This window comes from Rhincodon typus, chromosome 5 (assembly GCF_021869965.1).
Source record: "Rhincodon typus isolate 14 chromosome 5, sRhiTyp1.1, whole genome shotgun sequence".
NCBI lineage: Eukaryota > Metazoa > Chordata > Chondrichthyes > Orectolobiformes > Rhincodontidae > Rhincodon > Rhincodon typus.
The window spans coordinates 92,648,237-92,667,389 of record NC_063336.1 but is presented as its reverse complement, the minus strand read 5'-3'; the positions used below and the strand labels follow the sequence as shown (position 1 = coordinate 92,667,389).

At 40.0% G+C, this 19,153-nt stretch overlaps 1 protein-coding gene across 1 annotated transcript in view; it reads left to right on the top strand.

The window, feature by feature from the left end:
- Window positions 1-19,153, top strand: part of LOC109928798 (CUB and sushi domain-containing protein 1-like) — a 2,165,117-nt gene that overhangs the window by 1,007,537 nt on the left and 1,138,427 nt on the right. Inside the window, exon 5 of the mRNA XM_048597409.1 lies at window positions 3,215-3,422. Coding sequence (XP_048453366.1) covers window positions 3,215-3,422 — 208 coding nt within the window. The remainder of the gene's footprint in view (window positions 1-3,214; window positions 3,423-19,153) is intronic.

Sequence of the window (19,153 nt, the reverse complement as noted above, 5' to 3'; positions counted from 1 at the left end):
CGTAGTGAATGATAGTAACCAATGAGTACTCAATACATTTATATGGCATTACTTTGATATTTTAACATTGACATTTATCCATTTTGTAAGACACAGTGTGTGCTCATCCAATACTATATCCCTGTAAAAAAATACATATAAGGAAGTAGGATTAAGACCACATGAATTTATCCCTTGGTGCTGAGTTCCACATAATCAAAGTGCGTGTCAGGAAAATATTCAGCAGTAATATGATTTTCTTGTCCACTATATGTTGAAAAGTGACCCTACAGTTTTTTTGTAGTTTTTTTAAAAACATGTTTGAAGTTTTCCTCATAGGTTGAAATTTAGCTGTTTCCAAATCTTCAAGACAGCAGTGTAACTTTGAGTTTAGAATTGCAATGTCACTACATCACTGTTCACCTATCCCCATCTCCAGTATTTATTCACATCCAGATTAGTATTCATTTGTTAACATCTTCATTGTTTTGCCTACCTCCCCTTTTGTCAATGCAAACGTTCACATCATCCCACTAATGATATCACCCCTTCATATTTGTAATTCCATGATGAGACGTAGATTAACTGACAAAGCTCCATTTGTTGTTTATCTTTTGTCACCCTGAGAAAATGGTACTTGGTCAATCATTTGACCCATTGTAACCCCTGAAGGGATTCTGCAAAGGTGCCAGGTAGAAGATTTCAGGATTTTGAACCAGCCACAGTAAAAGAACTTTAATATATATCTGAATTAGGATTGTGTAAGAGTTGAAATGGAGGTGGACAGGTTTAACTTTTCTTGCAAAGCGTAATAATCTCTCCAAATTGGCTAACTTCCATGCCATGTTACTAACTCAGAGCCAGAAAGATTCCTCTTGCTCTGTAGAATTTAATGCCTGGGCTTTATTTTTGTTTCCAGTCCAGCTAGATTCACAGGGATGCAAGCATCAAGTGAGCAAATGGGTAACCAATTGGACCGGACAATAGTTTGATGTGGGTGAGGTTTAGAAAATCAACAAACAGAGAGATTGTCAACACACCAACTCGCAGCAAAACTGCACAACCAACTCTCCCTTGTTTCAATGCACTTCGATATAGAAGGACATCAATTTAACTGGAACAAAGTTACAGTAGTAGGACAAGTGAGACAAAGACAAGCATGAGAATTCCTGGAGGCCTGGTTTTCAACCACTGATACAATTAGCAAACATGTTGAAATAGACCCCATTTACATACAACTATGGTACAAAACCGGAAACAAGACTGCCCACCATGACAGACCAAACCATATAAATTCAGAATGGGTCAGAACAACAGCACTTCAACGGAGGCTACAAAACACTGACGATGTCACCTAGGAGAAAGTCAAAACTTTTGCGTGAAAACCAATCAGCACAGTGAACCAATCAAACAACTTCAACCGCAACTTGAGCTACAGATCTTTGTTAAAACCTCCATTAAATCATATGAATGTTTTGAAGTAGGGAGGTGGAATCTGACATTATAGTTAGGGCACTGGCATTGCGGTACTAATCGGACAAGATGGTTTGGGTTGGAGAAAGTTGTTGCAGATAATATGGATAGACTCGAAGTATCGGACGTTGTAAGGGCAGAGATCAGACGTTTGAGGGATATCAAGTATCTTATATGTGAAGACTGAGTGTTGGTTGTTTCAAGCCACTTATGGCAGTAGAGTCAGATATTGTGGGGGTCAGGGCAAACTTTGACATGAGACATTACAGATAAAGAGCTATTGGATATTGCGCTGGGACAGCGTGCAGTGAACTCTCTCCCTTAAAAGTGAATGCAAGCCAGGTTGAAAACTGTTTGGGCTCATGTTTGAGAACTTAAAAATATTTATCTTCCCATCTGACCTCATGCCAACCATCATTGGCTGTTAAAATGCCATAACTTCCATTCCGTTTGTCCCAATTATTTTTGAATGCAAATATTTAATATGATTTTCTGTTTACAAGTGTCATCTGTGTATCAGTGAATAACACCTTTACTTCTGAACCAAATGGTTGTAGGTTAAGTCCCATTACGGAGGCCTGAGTTCTTCATCAAGGCTGGTCAAGGGAACGTCAAAACGGCATTCTTTGGATGAGATGCTCATCTTAACTTACCCTCTCCAGGGGTAAATTTCATGACTTGAATCAAAGAAGAACTGTGGCATTTTTGATATTTTCTTTGGTGTCTTGGCCAATTTTTTACCCTCAATCAATACATTACTAATAATAAATATCTCTGACAATTATCACATTGCCGTTGCCAGGAGCTTGCTAAACTCCCTGGATTTATTATTCACCAGAATATAAGGACCAGGATCCGGAATAGGCAATTCAGCCCCTCGAGGCTGCTCTGCTATTCAATATAATCATGGCAGTTCTCATCTCGGCCTCATTGCCACCTTCCTATACACTGTCCATAACTCTTCAACCCATAATTAGTTAAAAAAAAGTGTCAATTTCCTCCTTAAACTTACTCAATGGCCTGGCATCCACCGTAATCCAGGATAGTGAATTTCACAGATTCCTGACCCTTTGAAATAAATACTTCCTCCTCATCGCTGTTTTAAATTTGACACCCCTTTGTCGAAAACTAAAACTTTGCCTAACTTCTGACTTTTTTCAGCATTTCCTGCTTACTTTGAAATTGCAATGTCAAAGAAAGAAAAGGGTGAAACCTAATAATGGTGTCCAGAAAATCATTCACTGCTATTGTAATTAAAAGCTGTAACAATTCATAGATTCAAGGTAAATGGCAGTTCAGATTATATAATACTCATCTACACTGAGAGTTATTCTTTGTTAACAAAATAAAGGCAATTATTTGACTTGACTAAATGCCAGTTGTATTATACCTGACTGCTAAATCCTCTGAGGTGTTACTCTAATTTGAATGTCAACTCATTTGCACTTCATCAATCCCAGAAGAAAATAGATATATATGATTGTAAGACTCCGAAATTTAATATTAGTTATGTTGCAAATGTACATTTAATTGGTCTACCCATTTTCCATTTCTTTGATAATTGTTAGATAAAAGTGCCAGTATATATAACTTTATTTCAGAGTACTGTGAAGCTACTTGAAATTCTTAACCTTCCTTCAGATATATGTTTTGTTGGGAGAATGTTGCCTGTGATGAAACAAATTGTTTCAGCATTGAGCGGAAGATGTGATCCCTGATTGCAAACTATGCTTCATCTGTTTATCCTGTCCATCTGTTGCAGCTGAAGGTGCATGTGGCGGGACATTGCGAGGTACCAGCGGAATGATTTCCAGTCCACACTTCCCATCAGAATACGGTAATAATGCTGACTGCACGTGGACTATCCTGGCGGAGCCTGGTGATACCATTGCACTCATCTTCTCTGATTTCCAGCTTGAAGATGGATATGACATCCTCGAGATTAGTGGGACTGATGCACCAACAATATGGCAAGTGCAGTGATTGTTATCTCATTTTTGTTTTCAAAGCATCAAGTAACATCTTTTATAACAGTGCACAGCTCTTTTGAGGTGATATTTTCATGAGATAAGTATCCAATTTGGAAACATTTTAAGTATTTCAACCAGCTTGAATTGCAAATGGTTTTAGACCTTTTGAAGATTGCAGATAAATTTATTTGTAGGCGTGGATAGTTTTTAAAACATCTGTATTGCAATGTTTATTAATTAAATACACGTAGAGAATCAGCGAGTTCATCAGATTGGTCCCTTTATTTAGTTGTTGTGGTGGTCTCAATCTTGTTAGTTGTTGAATTCTGAATGTTGTAATGTTATGTTTGTTGAGAATTGCATAAGCAGGGAACACCTTTTTTAGTCAGACAGGTCAAAGTTACAAAAGTTGTCACCAGTAAGATGTGGCTATTTGCCTTGAAATTCTAAACATATCAATCCTTCAAATTTTGAATCTCCTGTTGCATCTTTCCAGGGACAGGAATCTTTGCCTAAAATCAACTGTTTACTTTAAAGGATTGACTGTTGTCACACTGCAAGATGCAAAGATTTATAAAACCAAATGGATTTAAGATCAGTTTTCCATCTTTTATATTCTGATGCTGCAGCAGAAGAAAGGCACTACCCATAATCTATGCTGCAACTTCAGATGAAACTCTGGGCGAAAGCTGATGTTGTGTCATTATTCTATGTGTTTTCACAAAGCTCAGTAAAAATAAGCTGCCTTAAGGCTGGTTTACACTGACATTACAGAAATCTGAAATAGAATCTGTGCTCTTTCTTGTGTGACCATATCTGCGATGTATGACCTGAATTTTGTCGCTGAGTGAAATGAATGTTTGTTATAATCTAATGTTAAAATAATATTGCAGGAGATTGAAAGTAAGTTATTAGGCAATTGTGCAGATTTCAATTTTCCATTTTGCCTCAATTTGAAATATTAATCAGAGTAATTGGGAAAATAATGCAGTGATAACTTTCAACTAATCTTCTCAAAGTCAATTGAAGAGATGTTTTCAGGCATTCATCACTAAGCAGCACTTTATTCACTGACAGCTATTTTTATTGAAATTCTTGAAGCCAAGTAATTTGTTTAAATAGTGCGCAGCTTCTTTGTGTAGGCATTTTTCACAGAAATGATCTTGGAGGAGATTAATGTAACTATTTGCCATCCACATGATTTGCAGGCGATTTTGAAGCCCCATTGAAGATTGCAGAGAAATTTACATACACTTGAAAAAATAATCTCCAGGAAAGAATGGACTGTTGCTTTGTTAGATCATATGGAAAGTAGCTGTTAGCATCTCTTCAACTTTTTCAATAACAAAAAGGGGCCTGACTCCTTGTGGCATTCTGATGATCACGACTGCTAAACTTTTATGTATAAACAGATAGGTGGCAATGTTAACATAATTGCATGAAATAATGGGTGCCATATTGCCTGTGAGCTAACCTCATTTACCTGATGAAACAAACCCTGCTGATTTAAGATATTTATTTTATTCATGTGATGAAGATTAAACTGCTGGATGGGTTAAGCTTAATTTTCTGTCACTCTTGTGACAATGTTAAGCATGCTCCCGAACTTTGTAACTAGGATATCTCTTCATGCCGCAGAAGTCACTTTTCCACTTGGGTTTGTTTCTTTGCTTAAAATGTCCTTTTTGTGTGCCACAGCATTTATTAAAATAAAAGGTCAGGTAGGTTTGGAGGTAACATGTTTCAATGCATTTTTTTGGGCAGCATCTAGATTTGAGGTTTAAAGGTGGCTTTGTGTTTAAAGATCAACACCTGTCAGAGCTAGCAATCGGGTGTTGTGTTCAATACCACATCGCAAAACCAACTCCTTCTCCATCTCCACCTTATCTGGCAGCACAATTTGCATGGTTTCAGCATCTTAATAACTTTAGAGGAGGGAAAGGTGCCAAATTAGTAGTTGGTGGGGTGTGGAAATGGTGAAGGTATATCACGGAAGTAGGCCACATTCAGGCCTGTATCAGCAACCATTGCTGTGGCTGCTATTTGTGTGTGGGGAGATTTCCCCTGCTTGTCACGCATCACAGTTTTGCTAGGACTCCTCGATGATGCACTCAGTCAAATGCTGCTTTGATGTTAAGGCCAGTCACTCACTCCTCACTTTGGAAGATCAGCTCTTTTGTCCAAGTTTGATCCAAGGTTATAATGAGGGCAGGTGCTGAGTGGTGCTGGAGGAATGCAGACTGAATGGTGAGCAGGTTTTTGCCAATAACCTCTTCAATCACTTGGCTTAGGAAATCCTGTCTAATATACTGAAGTTATATTAAAACTGGAGGAGAGATGACATCAAAGCACAACCTAATTCTGACTCTGACGCTTATCTCTCATAGCTATTTGTGAATTAGTTTCTTTTAGGACCTGACCACCCAACCAATACAAGTAATGACTTCCAACAATTAGATAGATCAAGTTGGAGTTGAGTGGAAACTCTGTTTTGCCTTCAAATACAATCAGTGGGGAGACTTGAGCAGCTTTTGTTGTATGCAAGAGATACACTGTGGGCAAGAAGTACACCGCTTTGAGCAGTTCCGCAGCTAGAAGGCAGTGAATCCACTGGGAAAACCAATTCTCATCGGGTTGTGGCTGTCCCACAAAACAAAATGGTTGAAGCCTCAAGGGTAAAATGGAACAAGGTTTTTCAATGGTAGAGAGATGGAAGGAAGTCTTTAATGCTCAAAACACACAGGGGACTGCAGACAAATGTTGCATGCATGAATGAAGCTCCTGTCTGTTTCTGATCCTTCTGAAATTCAGAATGACTGGTTTCCAACTGTATATGGGTGGAGATTTCTCTTTCAATTTTTCCCTTTCTGTCAATTATTTACTAAGGTGGAGCAATGATGTAAATAGCCCCACTCACCACTTGACTTTTTATAAATTGTATGTTCAGCCAAAAGGCACTGTTGAGGCTTAGAAACAGGTTAGAAAGCCTTGTGAGTTTCTAGATTGATGGGGTTATAAATGGGTTAAGGCTATCTGGTGTGCTGCATCACCACCACAACCCACATCCCATCACCACCTCCTTCCTTTAACAAGGCCCATCCTTTTATAATTTGTAGGGGTATTGTCTTGTCAGACTTATGTGCAAATGTATGCATAATTTTTGCTTTAAATGCCAGGGTCTGGAGGTGGTATGAAGGAATGGTCTCCATTGCGGGTGTTATTTCAGTTGAGTCACTTAAGCTGCTGATAGCAGGACAGATAAAAGGCAACTTTTTTTGTGACATGAAATTGCTGTGAGGAAAAAACGAACAACCGATTATTTGCCACAGTATGATTGTTTCTTGTCCTTTCAGTTATTTGTCTTTTCTGATTGTGTTCCTCAATCGCTAGTATTTGCATCTGTATAATCATTGGATGATAACTTGTACTCAGTGTACCTGAGCAGGCCATGTACCTGTACAGGGCTCACTTTACCCTGAATTGCCTGTCGTAGAATCATGGTTTTCAAAGGAACTGGGAATCCAAATAGCTGAGACATATATTTTGTGTGAGCCAAGAGTTAGATTTTCAAAAGGCTGATGGTTTGGGATCTATAGCAGGTGCATTTTTGAAATAACAGAGGTCATTTCAGTGTTCCCACCCATTGCAGAGAGTTTGCAATTTTTAAAAGGACTGGTGATGGGAGAGATGAGAAACCCAAATGCTACCGATTAATGGCCCCAATCTCCACAAAGAGCTTGTTCAAGCACCTGCCTCGTGTGGAATGGAATTTTTAAACTGTGTTTTGGTTAAACTAAACAATTTGATGCACTTTAGTGCTTAGCTTTTGGGTTAATTGAGGGGCCACATAAAATATCTATTTGTCGTCGTGATTTAATTGTAATACCGACCTGTGCCAGTATGGATGCTAGACACTCGTATTTCTTCCCAGGCCCTTCTCATCCAGCTTCAGATTAGTGCCAGGCAGGAAGCTCCTGCCTTTCAGAGGAGCTTCGTGCTTCTAACTGGGCACTGACCTTACCTCCTGGCTACTTAGCTCATCAAAAGTTAGAGATAGTGTCACAGGAGTGATGTCGTCAAGGGCGGTGGTTGGGACTAGGAATTTATCCAATCACAGCGGTATGACACACAGTGCTTGCTTCATGCTCCTTCCATGTGGTTATTGCGGGTCTTTGTCGTGTTTTGCTTCACTGCAATAGTTTTAATTATAAAAATAATTATAAAAAATTATAAAAAGCTTCTTGGTGTTTCTGCTTTTTTAATGAATAAAAACATTTTGACAAAATTTTGGTCATATATGGTGATTTCAAAATCACTGAATTGCATTAACCTATGATTTGTTGATGTAGTATTTCATTTCACTTGGGTGTGTTTAATAAACTGATTTGTAGCAATGTCAGGAAGTTTAAATGAAAACTGACAAGGCATAACATTTAAGTGGATGGTTTTATGGACAATAAATCACAGGAACCTGTAAAGTCTAGAATAATACAATTTTCATGTTGTTCATCGTATGAGATGGAACGATGGAATTCTTTATATTGTTAGTTGGTCAAGATAGCAGCAGAGTAGGACACTCTGATTGGAGGTCTTCTGCTCACCAGTCCCTTCACCATTTTTCCGTCTTCTTTTTTCCCCTCTTGTGATTTTCCCTTCCTTCTCTCCCCCACTCCCCCACAGAGAGTGGAGTTGTGGAGTGAGTGGGCTGTGTCCCACGGCGGACGGAAGAGAGCACGGACTGAGTCCAGCGGCAGAAGCAGCTCGGGCAGCTTGGCCTTGTGCTTTGGGGGCTTGTAGGTGCACCCTGTCAGCCCCAGAACACTGCGAGCTGTGAGCCCAGAGCAGCATGGGGAAGAAGCCCCACAGCAGCACATAGGAAGCAGCTCCTGGAGCAGCGTGCAGGCAGTGAATCCTGGACGGAGACCAGTGTGAGGGGACAATGCTTACCTTAGAACTTAACTTAGAGCACTGTAATGTTAACTTCTGAATATTTTTCTATTTTTAACCTATTTTTAACTCTGTAATTAAGCAACTACTTCTATTCCTCTCCTGTATCCAAGAATTATACCGAGGTACTTGTACCTAAGATGTCACCATAAGAAGGCAGACACTGTAAAAAGTTTTTTACTGTACTCCTGCAATGGAGTACACATGACAATAATAGGATTGTCAGAAACATTTCTAACAGACCTGCTGGAATTGGTACTGCAGATGATGTATAGAAAAATATGGAATAAATTAAGAATTCCACTTTGTCAGACATATAGAGTACTTGTGTGTAGATTAGGCCTCTAACATACAAATAGAGGAGCAAGATTTCATGTAATTGTCCTTACAAATTACATTCTCCATAAAAACTGTTAGAAATTTCTTGTTCAAAGCTCAAATGTTCATAGCAGACATATCAGTCTGCTATGTCCATGACCACCATCAAAGGAAGCTATCAAATGACTTTCACCATTGGTCTTGATTTTGACATAACATGGTTGATCTATTTTACCAAAGCATTTTAAGAATCCACTGACAGAACAGTTTAATTTGCTTCTGACTAAGAAACAAAAGTCACTTGCCCAACATGACAAATGGAGAATAAGTGTCCAGTTTTAATATGGTTCTGCAATCATGTGGGGAGGGTTGGGCAGTTGCTAAGATGGGTCCAATTTTAATGCCTGGATCTCAAACGTTTGGAAGGATTCAGCTGTGGAACAGACAGAGGATGCAATGTAGGCTGCAGACCAAGATCTAACAAGGAGATCATTTTAATCAAGTCTGCCAGTAAGGGTGGTGCTGTTATCATCTGGCATACTGACCTCTACATTGCAGAGACTGAGCACCAGCTCACAGACATCTCCTCCTAACTCCCCTGTACCATGACCTCACGATTGATCACCAGAATATTGTGTTCACATGATCACCAGTTTCATTTACTCTGGTGATCTCCTGCCACTGCCTCCAAGACCATAGTCTCCCAACCCCGCATTGCACACTTCTACCTCCTTCCCAAAATCCACAAACAGGACTGCCCAGGTAGACCCATTGTTTCTGGCCCCCAGAACTCATCTCTTCCTATATCAACATGATTTTTTTCTCCTTTTATCCATTCCTTTCTCACTTACATCCGCAATTCTTCTGATGCCAACATCAGTTTCAGAATTTCCAGTTCGTGGGCTCCAGCTGCCTCCTCTTTACCATGGACCTACTATCCCTTTACACGTCCCTCCCCCATCAGGATGGTCTCAGGGCCCTCCATTTCTTCTTAGAAAATAGACCTGAACCATCCCCTTCTACCACCACCCTCCTCTGCCTGGCTGAGCTCATCCTCACTTTGAACAACTTCACCTTTAACTCCTCCCACTTTATTTAAGTCAAAGGTGTGGCCATAGGTACCCACTTGGGCCCCTGTTATGTCTGTCTTTTTGTGGGATATGTGGAACATTACTTGAGTCCCTCCCCATGACTCTTTCTCCAATATATTGATGACATCATCTGAGGCCCTTGCCTCTCTTGTCCATCTCTGACTGCCCCCTTCCCTTCCTCGACCTCTCAGTTTCCATTTCTGGGGATATTGTGGCCACCAATATCCACAACAAACTAACTGGCTCCCACAGTTACTTGCACTGTACCTCACACCCTGCTTCCTGTAAAGATTCCTCCATTCTTGTAGATTCTCTGTCGCACCTGCTCTGATGATGCCAGCTTCTACAAGGGGATCTCTGAAATGTCCACCTTTCTCCTCAACCAAGGATTTCCTCCCTACTGTGGTAGACATGACCCTCAGCCATGTCCAACTCATCTCCTGCATTTGGCCCTCTCCCCTTCCCTTCCCTCCAACGGCAGCAATAGGGTCCCCCAGTCCTCACTTATCATCCCAAGAGCATCCATATTTCCACGAGCTGCCATTTCCACCATCTCCAGACACGCATTCCCCACCCAATCCCTCCTCAACCTTCTGCAGGGATGGTTCCCTCCCTGGTCAACTTCTCCTTCATTCCCAACATGTCCCCACACCCAGCAGGGCACCTTCCCCTGCAATTGCAGAATGTGTAACACTTGCCTGTTTACTTCCTTGCTCCTCACCATCCAAGGCCCTAGACACACCTTCCAGGTGAAGCAGCGCTCAACCTGTACTTCACTCAATCCAGTCTGCTGTATTCTCTGCTCACAATGTGGTCTCCTCTACACTGGGAAGATGAAACACAGACTGGGTGACTGCTTTAAATGCAGGTTCTATTTTCTTTCAGGATGTGGCTACATTATCTGTTAAAGGCTTGCACATCCTTGACTGAATGTTTCTTTCACTTTGGAAGAATGCAATCGAGGACATTTGTGCAGCATTCCTGTCATTGTCAGCTCATTTCAAAGATTAACACGCTGACCTGCTGCAATGTGATGAATGCAAATCTCTGGATATTCTCATGCAATGTTGCATCTGTCTTTGAAAATAAAAGTAATAGCCACATTCCCTCAAATTTTGGCAACAACAGCAAAGGTATATGTTGAAATAAATTGGGGAGACTGATAAATGGAGCTCTTTGGTCTCTGTTTGAAGATCCACTCTCTCAGGTCCTTCTACTGAACATAAAAGCACCTGTAGAAGTTTCTATGTAATGATGATGGAACATCTTCCTCTATCTATCAGGCAGCTAAAACCTAGATAACAATTTATCCTTTTGTTCCATGTTACCTCCTTTGATGCTTTAACGTTTGTGGAAGACAGTCAATGAATAGTTGATCTGATCCTTATTGATGGATAGTGCAACTAGCTACCCAGAGCAAAGATCTGAAAATGAGCATTTTCTGTACATTTACTGGTTATCTGGCAATGTTTGTAGCACTACTGGAGTTGATTGTTTACTTTCCATCTCGACAGAATGGAATTAGGAAAGAGTATTTATTGAACCAATTGGATATCAAATTCCCTTCAACAACCTCTTTACAGATTGAAGATGACGAAGAAAACACTGACATTCTCTCAGTTTTGTTCAAAATGTATCCTCCCTGGATTTTGATTTACCTGGTAATTGAGTGATACTAAACATAAGACAACTTTTTCTGATTTAAATGTGTGCCAATGTCAGGTTTAGACTATATTTAAATAGATTTTTTTTCTGAATGATTAATGTACGACAGCGAGAGCTAGTTGACAAGTTATTTTGCAATTGGGGCATCATGAAAATAGAACTATTGAAGATTAAGGACCACTGACCAAGGGGCATTTAGACTGTCAGTAGATGTGCTTTTGCTGCAGGAAACCACTTTTACTGTTTGAAAACTTGAAAATGTGTTCATAAATAATTAATTTGTTCTTCAACTACGAGCAGAGAAGAAGTTCTTTATTCTTAAAGAACACTGCATGATTTTTGTCACTACATGATTCAACCATTCATGACTAGTTATAATCACTATCTTTGAAAATCTTAATCAGGGTATTTATTCCTTTGAGTTAGTTAAAGTTGTCACAGAACCTTTATTTGGTCTGATAGTTTGAAAGCTGCATTTGCCAGATTTATGGAAGTAAATGAAGTTCTGATGTAGCCGTATTAAATTCCTTTCTTGTGCCATTTTAGACAGACGTTTGTGAACAGGTAAATTTGCTTTCACCTGGTGCCTTTAGAATTCTTGTAATTGCCTAAAGCACTTACCAGCCATTTTTTTGAAATATCATCAGTAAATCAATGTTACGAAATAGGAAAGTCCAGAAGCTAAGACCCATAAATAGCAAAATCATAAATAACAAGATATTTTTTACTGGTACTGTCTGCTGGGGAAAGATTGCTGTCTATGACTTCAACTGATGAAGAGCAGTGCTCAGAAAGCTTATGATTTTAAATAAACCTGTTGGACTATAACCTGGTGTCATGTGACTATGTTTCTGAAGAAGCGTCACGAACCGAAATGTCAACTTTTCTGCTCCTCTAATCCTGCCTGGCCTGCTATGTTCCTCCAGCTACACACTGTGTTATCATGTGACTTCTGACTGTCCACCCCAGTCCAATACCACCATCTCCACATCATTGTTGCCGAGGACACTGAAACCACACGGCTACGCAGAGTATCAGGAGGAACAGCTAGTGCTTTCATTTAATTTCTTTTCTAAAAGACAATGGGCTGGGTGTTCCCCTCCGGATGCTGAGCAAATCATCCCCTACCCGCTGCTCCCTGGGAGGCTGGAACTTGAGAAGTGTGAGGTTGTAACATCAAAGTTACTAAGCCATTCCTTTCAACTGCCATTTTCTCCGTCATTGAGTATGCTGTCATCATTCAGGTAGCACCTGTAGTAAGTCATTTGAATTTCTGCTGCAAATTCAAATTTCTCTTCCAACCGTGTTTTCCAAGAGTCAGGTGAATTCTGAAAGGCTGTGGGAACTCTAGCAGGTAAGCCAGTTTGTGAATTTTGGAGAAAGCCTGCTGCAAAGCCATGAACAATTTGACAAGTAATTTGAAAAGCTCTTGTCAATGCTTTCTCATATAGTCTGTTGTGTATGGGTTTAAGGACACTGGAGCTACCTTGTGATGATGTCATGATATTGCGCATCATGAAACATAAATAGCACAATATGGGCAGAGTTAGAACATGCTAGAATGAATGTGAGTCTCGAGGGCACATTAATACTCAAAGCATATAGATTAGTCCTTACCTAATATAACAATAAGTCAGAGCTATGTAAAAGAAAAAGCTTTAGCCCTTGTTTCATTCTTCCAGTTTGTCAATATGATTTAGGAACTATTTCATAGGAGTGTTCATCTGTACAGCAAGCCACGTTCAAAACTGGACTACAATCAGGAACAATGCAGTCTGTAGGCCAGCTTGTATGTAGACAACTGAGTTAATTCTGCTGCATGTACATGCTCCCAAGCTTGACCAACAGACTACATACAGCTTCACATTTGAACCTTTCTTAGTAATGACTATTATCAGGGTCAATTTGAGCATTTCTATCATTGCTTACCAGCAGGTGAAAGATAGCCTAAAGCAAGAAGATACCAGTTTCCATTATACCCAGAAATTTACAGAAAGGCTTAATCTGCACTATGAACAGTCAGAGCTAGTAGGAACTGCAGATGCTGGAGAATCTGAGATAACAAGGTGTAGAGCTGGATGAACACAGCAGGCCAAGCAGCATCAGAGAAGCAGGAAGGCTGACGTTTCGGGCCTAGACCCTTCTTCAGAAAAATCATTTTTCTGCTTGGCCTGCTGTGTTCATCCAGCTCTACACCTTGTTATCTATGAACAGTCAGTTTGGTCAGCCATTTGATAATGAATTTGATTCATTCATTTAAAAGAAGCTGAAATCAATGAAGTCAAGGAGACAAAGAATAAGATGGATGAATAGAAGCAGCAGCCTCAGAAGGATTCTCAAAAGAATAGAGAGGTACTAAATCAGAGCCTGAAGCTCCTTAGACCTTGAGGAAAGGAGTCACAAGGGTTTGCAGAAACCCTGAGCCGCATTACTCGGGGAGATTTTAGAAAATACACTTGAAGAAAACTTTTGTGTTGCTATTTAAAAGTGTGATTATTTCAGACTTGTGGGAACTACAAAACAGAACAGTCCTCTTAACATCTCTTAATCTTGTCAAAATAAATTTGCAGGCAGGGAAAACTATTTTGAAGAAAGCTAAACTTGTTACGGTCTTGTGAAAGTACCATTGAAACCTAACTTTCACATCTCTTTGCAATTTGTGAACCTTGTCTATAGGTCTGAATATATTAGACTTGGAACTCAGCCAAGTATTCATAATAAGGCCATCTAGCAACAGCATCAATGAAAGTGGGCTGAACAGATGGCCAGACATTTTTTTTATTTAGATGGACCCAATATGAATAGTTGGCTGAGCTCCTTTGATACCTTGAGCCTGTTTCTGCTCCAAATTCTAGTCCTACCTCACTCCTGGAAGCCCAAATCCCATGTGAGTTCCCTTACCTATAGAAATGGGGACTATAACAGTGGAAAATGGTTCAAATCTGTTTCTTGACTGTCAGGGGAATATTCAGCCCAAAGTCTGCAATAATGCTCCTCTCACATACTGAAGTGAAATGTCAATCTACATTGTCACTCATGTCTTTCAGATTCAGTGGTGAATGTGTAACCATTGATTGAAGCCAGAGAATAAACAGACATATACTTTGTTAAATAGCAAATTGGAGAATCTCGTAACAACACATTGTGGGACAATTAGTAATATTGCATTGCGCAATCTAAACAGAATCCAGATGTTAATATTGCCATAATTAGCAGACGTCAGTTGAACTCATTTGTGTGATGTTCTTCAATATGTTATTTTTGCAGAAGGATTACCCACTTAAAATATCCATACTATAATACAGACTTCAGAATACACAGTAAATCCACCAGAATTATGTAAAATGATGCAGAAACCAGACGTTTGGAAGTTAAGTACTGCCAGTCCATGTAGGTGTTTGTGCTTCATAGAAACAATTTTTTTTTTAACAGGACAGCGTTTAAGATAATGGGCTTACACCTTTGAATAAGTAAAAGAGATGTGGGACAGTTAACGTAGAAGTAAAGAAGTAAATGTCAAAACTACAAATATGCATTGGTATAATTTGGTAATATGTTTTCAATATCTTGTGAAAAATAATGAAAATTGGCAATACCAAAGTCAATATTAATTTTTGTGTATTATACTAACGTATGATGTGTGATCTAGAATGGCTAAGATTATACTGTTAAATTTCTACAGGTCAAAGCTAATCGAGCATAAGGTCAATTTCAAATAAGTTAATTAAGATGTAGCTAATTATTTTTGTAGCAAATTATGGCTCCATTGGAAACAACATGTGTGGTTTAAGTTGATGTTATAACAATGTTTATAACAATGTGAAATTGTCTTAACTCTTGATGATAAGAAATGGAACACCATTCACATTCAGTGTGGTGCAACAATGCCACCTACTGGTGTATTAGCTTAAGATGTAGAAAGGTCACATGACAAGAATCTCAGAATTGATAGGTTCACAGCAAGTCATTTTTTTTTACAGACGATCTCTGGAACCAATATAGTATCAATGGGAGCAGTTTTAGTAATTCCTTTGTATTTTCCTTGTGTGGATTTTTTGTTATGTGCAATATTTAACAAGTATCCAATGTGTAAGTTCAAGGACAAATAGGGTGGCAGCTTGTACTCCTGGAGGTGGGCACTTTGGAAATGGTAAGAGTACATAACACAATAGAGTGGTGCTCTGAACCCCACTGGCTTTCCACATCCACTGGAATTTAAGTTCTGGGAAGAGAGATGCAGAGTCAAGTCCCATCTGAATTGAAGTCCTTAAATAGCCACTTGAAGACCAATTAAAAGTATCAGTCCAATGCTGTAAGGTGTTGCCATACAGAGTACCTCATAGGTAAACCTATGTGTTCACTCCACAAGCTGGGCTTGGGTCCCTCGATCAATGGCATTCGGTGCTTGACCAAAGGATTGCTTTTGGGCAGGAGTGCCCTCTGTGAGCCAGTCCCCTGCATTTTCTTCTGACTACTCTTCCCCCTTCTCTCCACAGCCCTAATGACCTGCTCCCACAAATCACTTCACTTACACTTTTGTGATCCTCGGTGCCCTTCTGGCAGCAGCCATGGCCTTTTCAATGATGCTAATGAATGTAACAGCTGCTCTGGTTGACCAATAGCTCCAGGCACCCAAGGTTGCATTTCCAGGTGAAGTTCCATGGGTGGCCTTATGAATGCATGATTGCCATTAGAATCAGCAAAATCTTGCCTGCAGAGGTCATTATGAGCTCTCACTGCCTTACCAGCCTGCTGATCAGACTACAACCTCATCCATAGGATTCAGCCCATGGAATCCCTCATTATGTTCTCTGTCCTAAACATCTTGTTTTTGTTTTCATTGTCTATTTTCTGGCTTCCTTACTTATGTTTTCTGCTTGCCCTGCTTCATATTTGCACAGTTTTTAATATCATTAGCTAATCATCACTGAAACAGGGCATCATATCTGGCTATTGTTTCCAAGACTGACATTGATCTTATTTGCATGGGAGAACTTTTCTCCACAATTGACAGCCTTCTAGTCCTGCAACTGCACACAGCCTGAAACCTTCTTATCCACATCCACAAACTGGACCCTGCCCTGGTAGATTCATTTTTAATCTGCTCTTGCTCACAGAATTGAATCTTCCTATCTTGACTTGATTTTCTTTCTTCTCCTCTGGTCTCTCCCATCTATTTGGGTGCCCTTTGCCACTTTAAAGGTATAAAGTTTCCTGGCCTGACTTTCTCTATTTCACCGTGGATGTGTAATCTCTCTGCAACTGCATCCCCCAACAGGATAATTTGAGGGATTAAAATTGTTTAGGCTTCGCAGTGGGGTTAAAATTTCTGAAGAAGGGTCCAGGCCCAAAATGTCAGCCTTCCTGCTCCTCTGATGCTGCTTGGCCTGCTGTGTACATCGAGCTCTACACCTTGTTATCTCAGGATAATTTAAGGGGTCTCCCTTTCTTCCTTGGGTTACATAAGGTAATGGTTCTGAAGAGGTTAATGTTCATATTCCATTAGCTCCATCTGTTCTATTGATGTCATGGTCAAGGGGCAGATACAAGAAGTTTTAGCTTTTGGAGGGAGCAGATGTATGTGTATCAGCCCCCTGAAGTCCTCATAATCACACTTGCCAAATATGGTTGAACTTACTGCTATCATGCAATAAACCTTTTTGTTATCTAAGTGAAGTTCCTCTTCTATAAATGCTCTATGTTGGTGTATCCTCCACTACTAATCCCCACATAGGCCTAAAGCAAAACAAAATTGTGGAGCAGACTATCTGAAACAACCCTGAACCATTACTGCAAATGTGCAGAAATGGAAAACGGCATAAGGCATCAACAATGGTCGTTTGTGGGGGAAGGCTGAACCGAGCTTCAGAATTCACTGCCAACCTCCTCTGGCTGGCTAAACCAGTGCTAATATTGAATAATTTCTCCTTTTGCACTTCCTCCCAATAGAAGATGATATTATAGAGCCTATGCATTTTGTGTCTACCTTTTGGGTCAGTTCTTTGTTCCAGTGCACTTAAGCAATATCCCCCACTTCTTTCTCCCACACTTTAATGACTGTCTCAGAGCTGTTTCCTGTCGCAACTTCAATTTCATTTTTCCATACTTCCCTTGCTTTCACATGGTCCATCTTTGACTTTTCTATCCGTTCCTCAAGTTATCTGTTTCTATTTCTTGGAATAAGCTATTGACCAATATTTTTGAGAAGCCCATTGACTCCCATAGCTAACTTCACTAGAGTTCTTTCCACTCCACTTCCTATTTTGTCTTCATTTTGGTGATGTGGTCTCCTCTACAAAGGCAGGTGAAGTGATTGCTTTGCAGAACCTCCCTGTTTAGTTCTCATACATGACCCAGAGCTTCTTGGTCACCTGTATCTTAATTCCCAGCTCCACTTCTCCTCTGACTCATTGTCTTTGGCCTTTTACAGTGTTCAGCACAAACTCGAGGAACAGTACTTCATGTTTTGATTCAACACGTAAAAAATATTTGGACTCTAAATTGTTTCCAATAATTTTGGATCATAACCTCTGCGTCTGTTCTCTTTTGTCTCTTTCTGTACTTTTTTAATTGATCTTATTTATTTTTGGATGGCAGATGTTAGTAATGATTCTGTTCTTTACATTTACCCATTATTTCTATCTGTCTTTTTGTTTCTTTTCTTGTCCCATTATATGACAGACAAATCACAAGTTTTAAAATGAATTTCCCTTCCACTTCTCATCACCTGTCCTTAAACAGATTGAGATTTATTCTTTATTTTTCTTTTTTAAACATTAGTGGCAGAGATTTCCTCACTCCCATTTTTTGTAAACTCTGACTTTGTAAGGACCAAAACAGTACTAGTCTTGTACTAAAGTAGTGTTCATTTTAACACACTCTTAGATACAGGGGTGAGGTTAATTGTTGCTACATAGACAGGCTCTCAAAAGTACAAGGAGAAATTAAGTTCAAAAAGACAGAGATCATTTAATTAATAGATGCTAGTATAGCAATATCTTTACTGTAGTGATCATTAAAAAGGTCCGCCAGGTGGATTTCATAGAATATAAATTTCCTGATTGCAGCTGTTAATCTGGTCCAATCAGGGAGCCCTGGCTCACAGATATAAACAGGGGTGTCAGAGGTTCTGTTCACTTTGAGAGCTGGCTCTGAGGAAGCTAGATCAATGTCACAGACTCTGAGTGTAAATAAAGGGTGACTTGGTGACAGGATACTGGCCTCAGTGGAGTTATTTCATTTACTTTTAAGATGCAGTCTGAAAGCCCAAAGCTAGATTTGGAGTGAGTTGTTATCTGGCTAACTGTATGTTCCAGAATGAGAGACAGTCTCTTGAACATTTCTTCAATGTCTTTCTGAGGCATATTGTTGAAATATAATCAGAGATAGTAGGAACTGCAGATGCTGGAGAATCCGAGACAACAAGGTGCAGGGCTGGATGAACACAGCAGGCCAAGCAGCATCATAGGAGCAGAGAGGCTGACGTTTCGGGCCTAGACCCTTCATCAGAAAAGGGGGAGGGGAAGGGGGTTTTGAAATAAATAGGGAGAGAGTGGGAGGCGGATAGAAGAGGGATAGAGGAGAGGATAGGTGGAGAGGAAACAAACAGGTCGAAGAGGCGGCGATGGGGCCAGGAAAGGTGAGTGTAGGTAGGGAGTTAGGAAGGGGATAGGTCAGTCCAGGGAGGACGGACAGGTCAAGGGGGTGGGA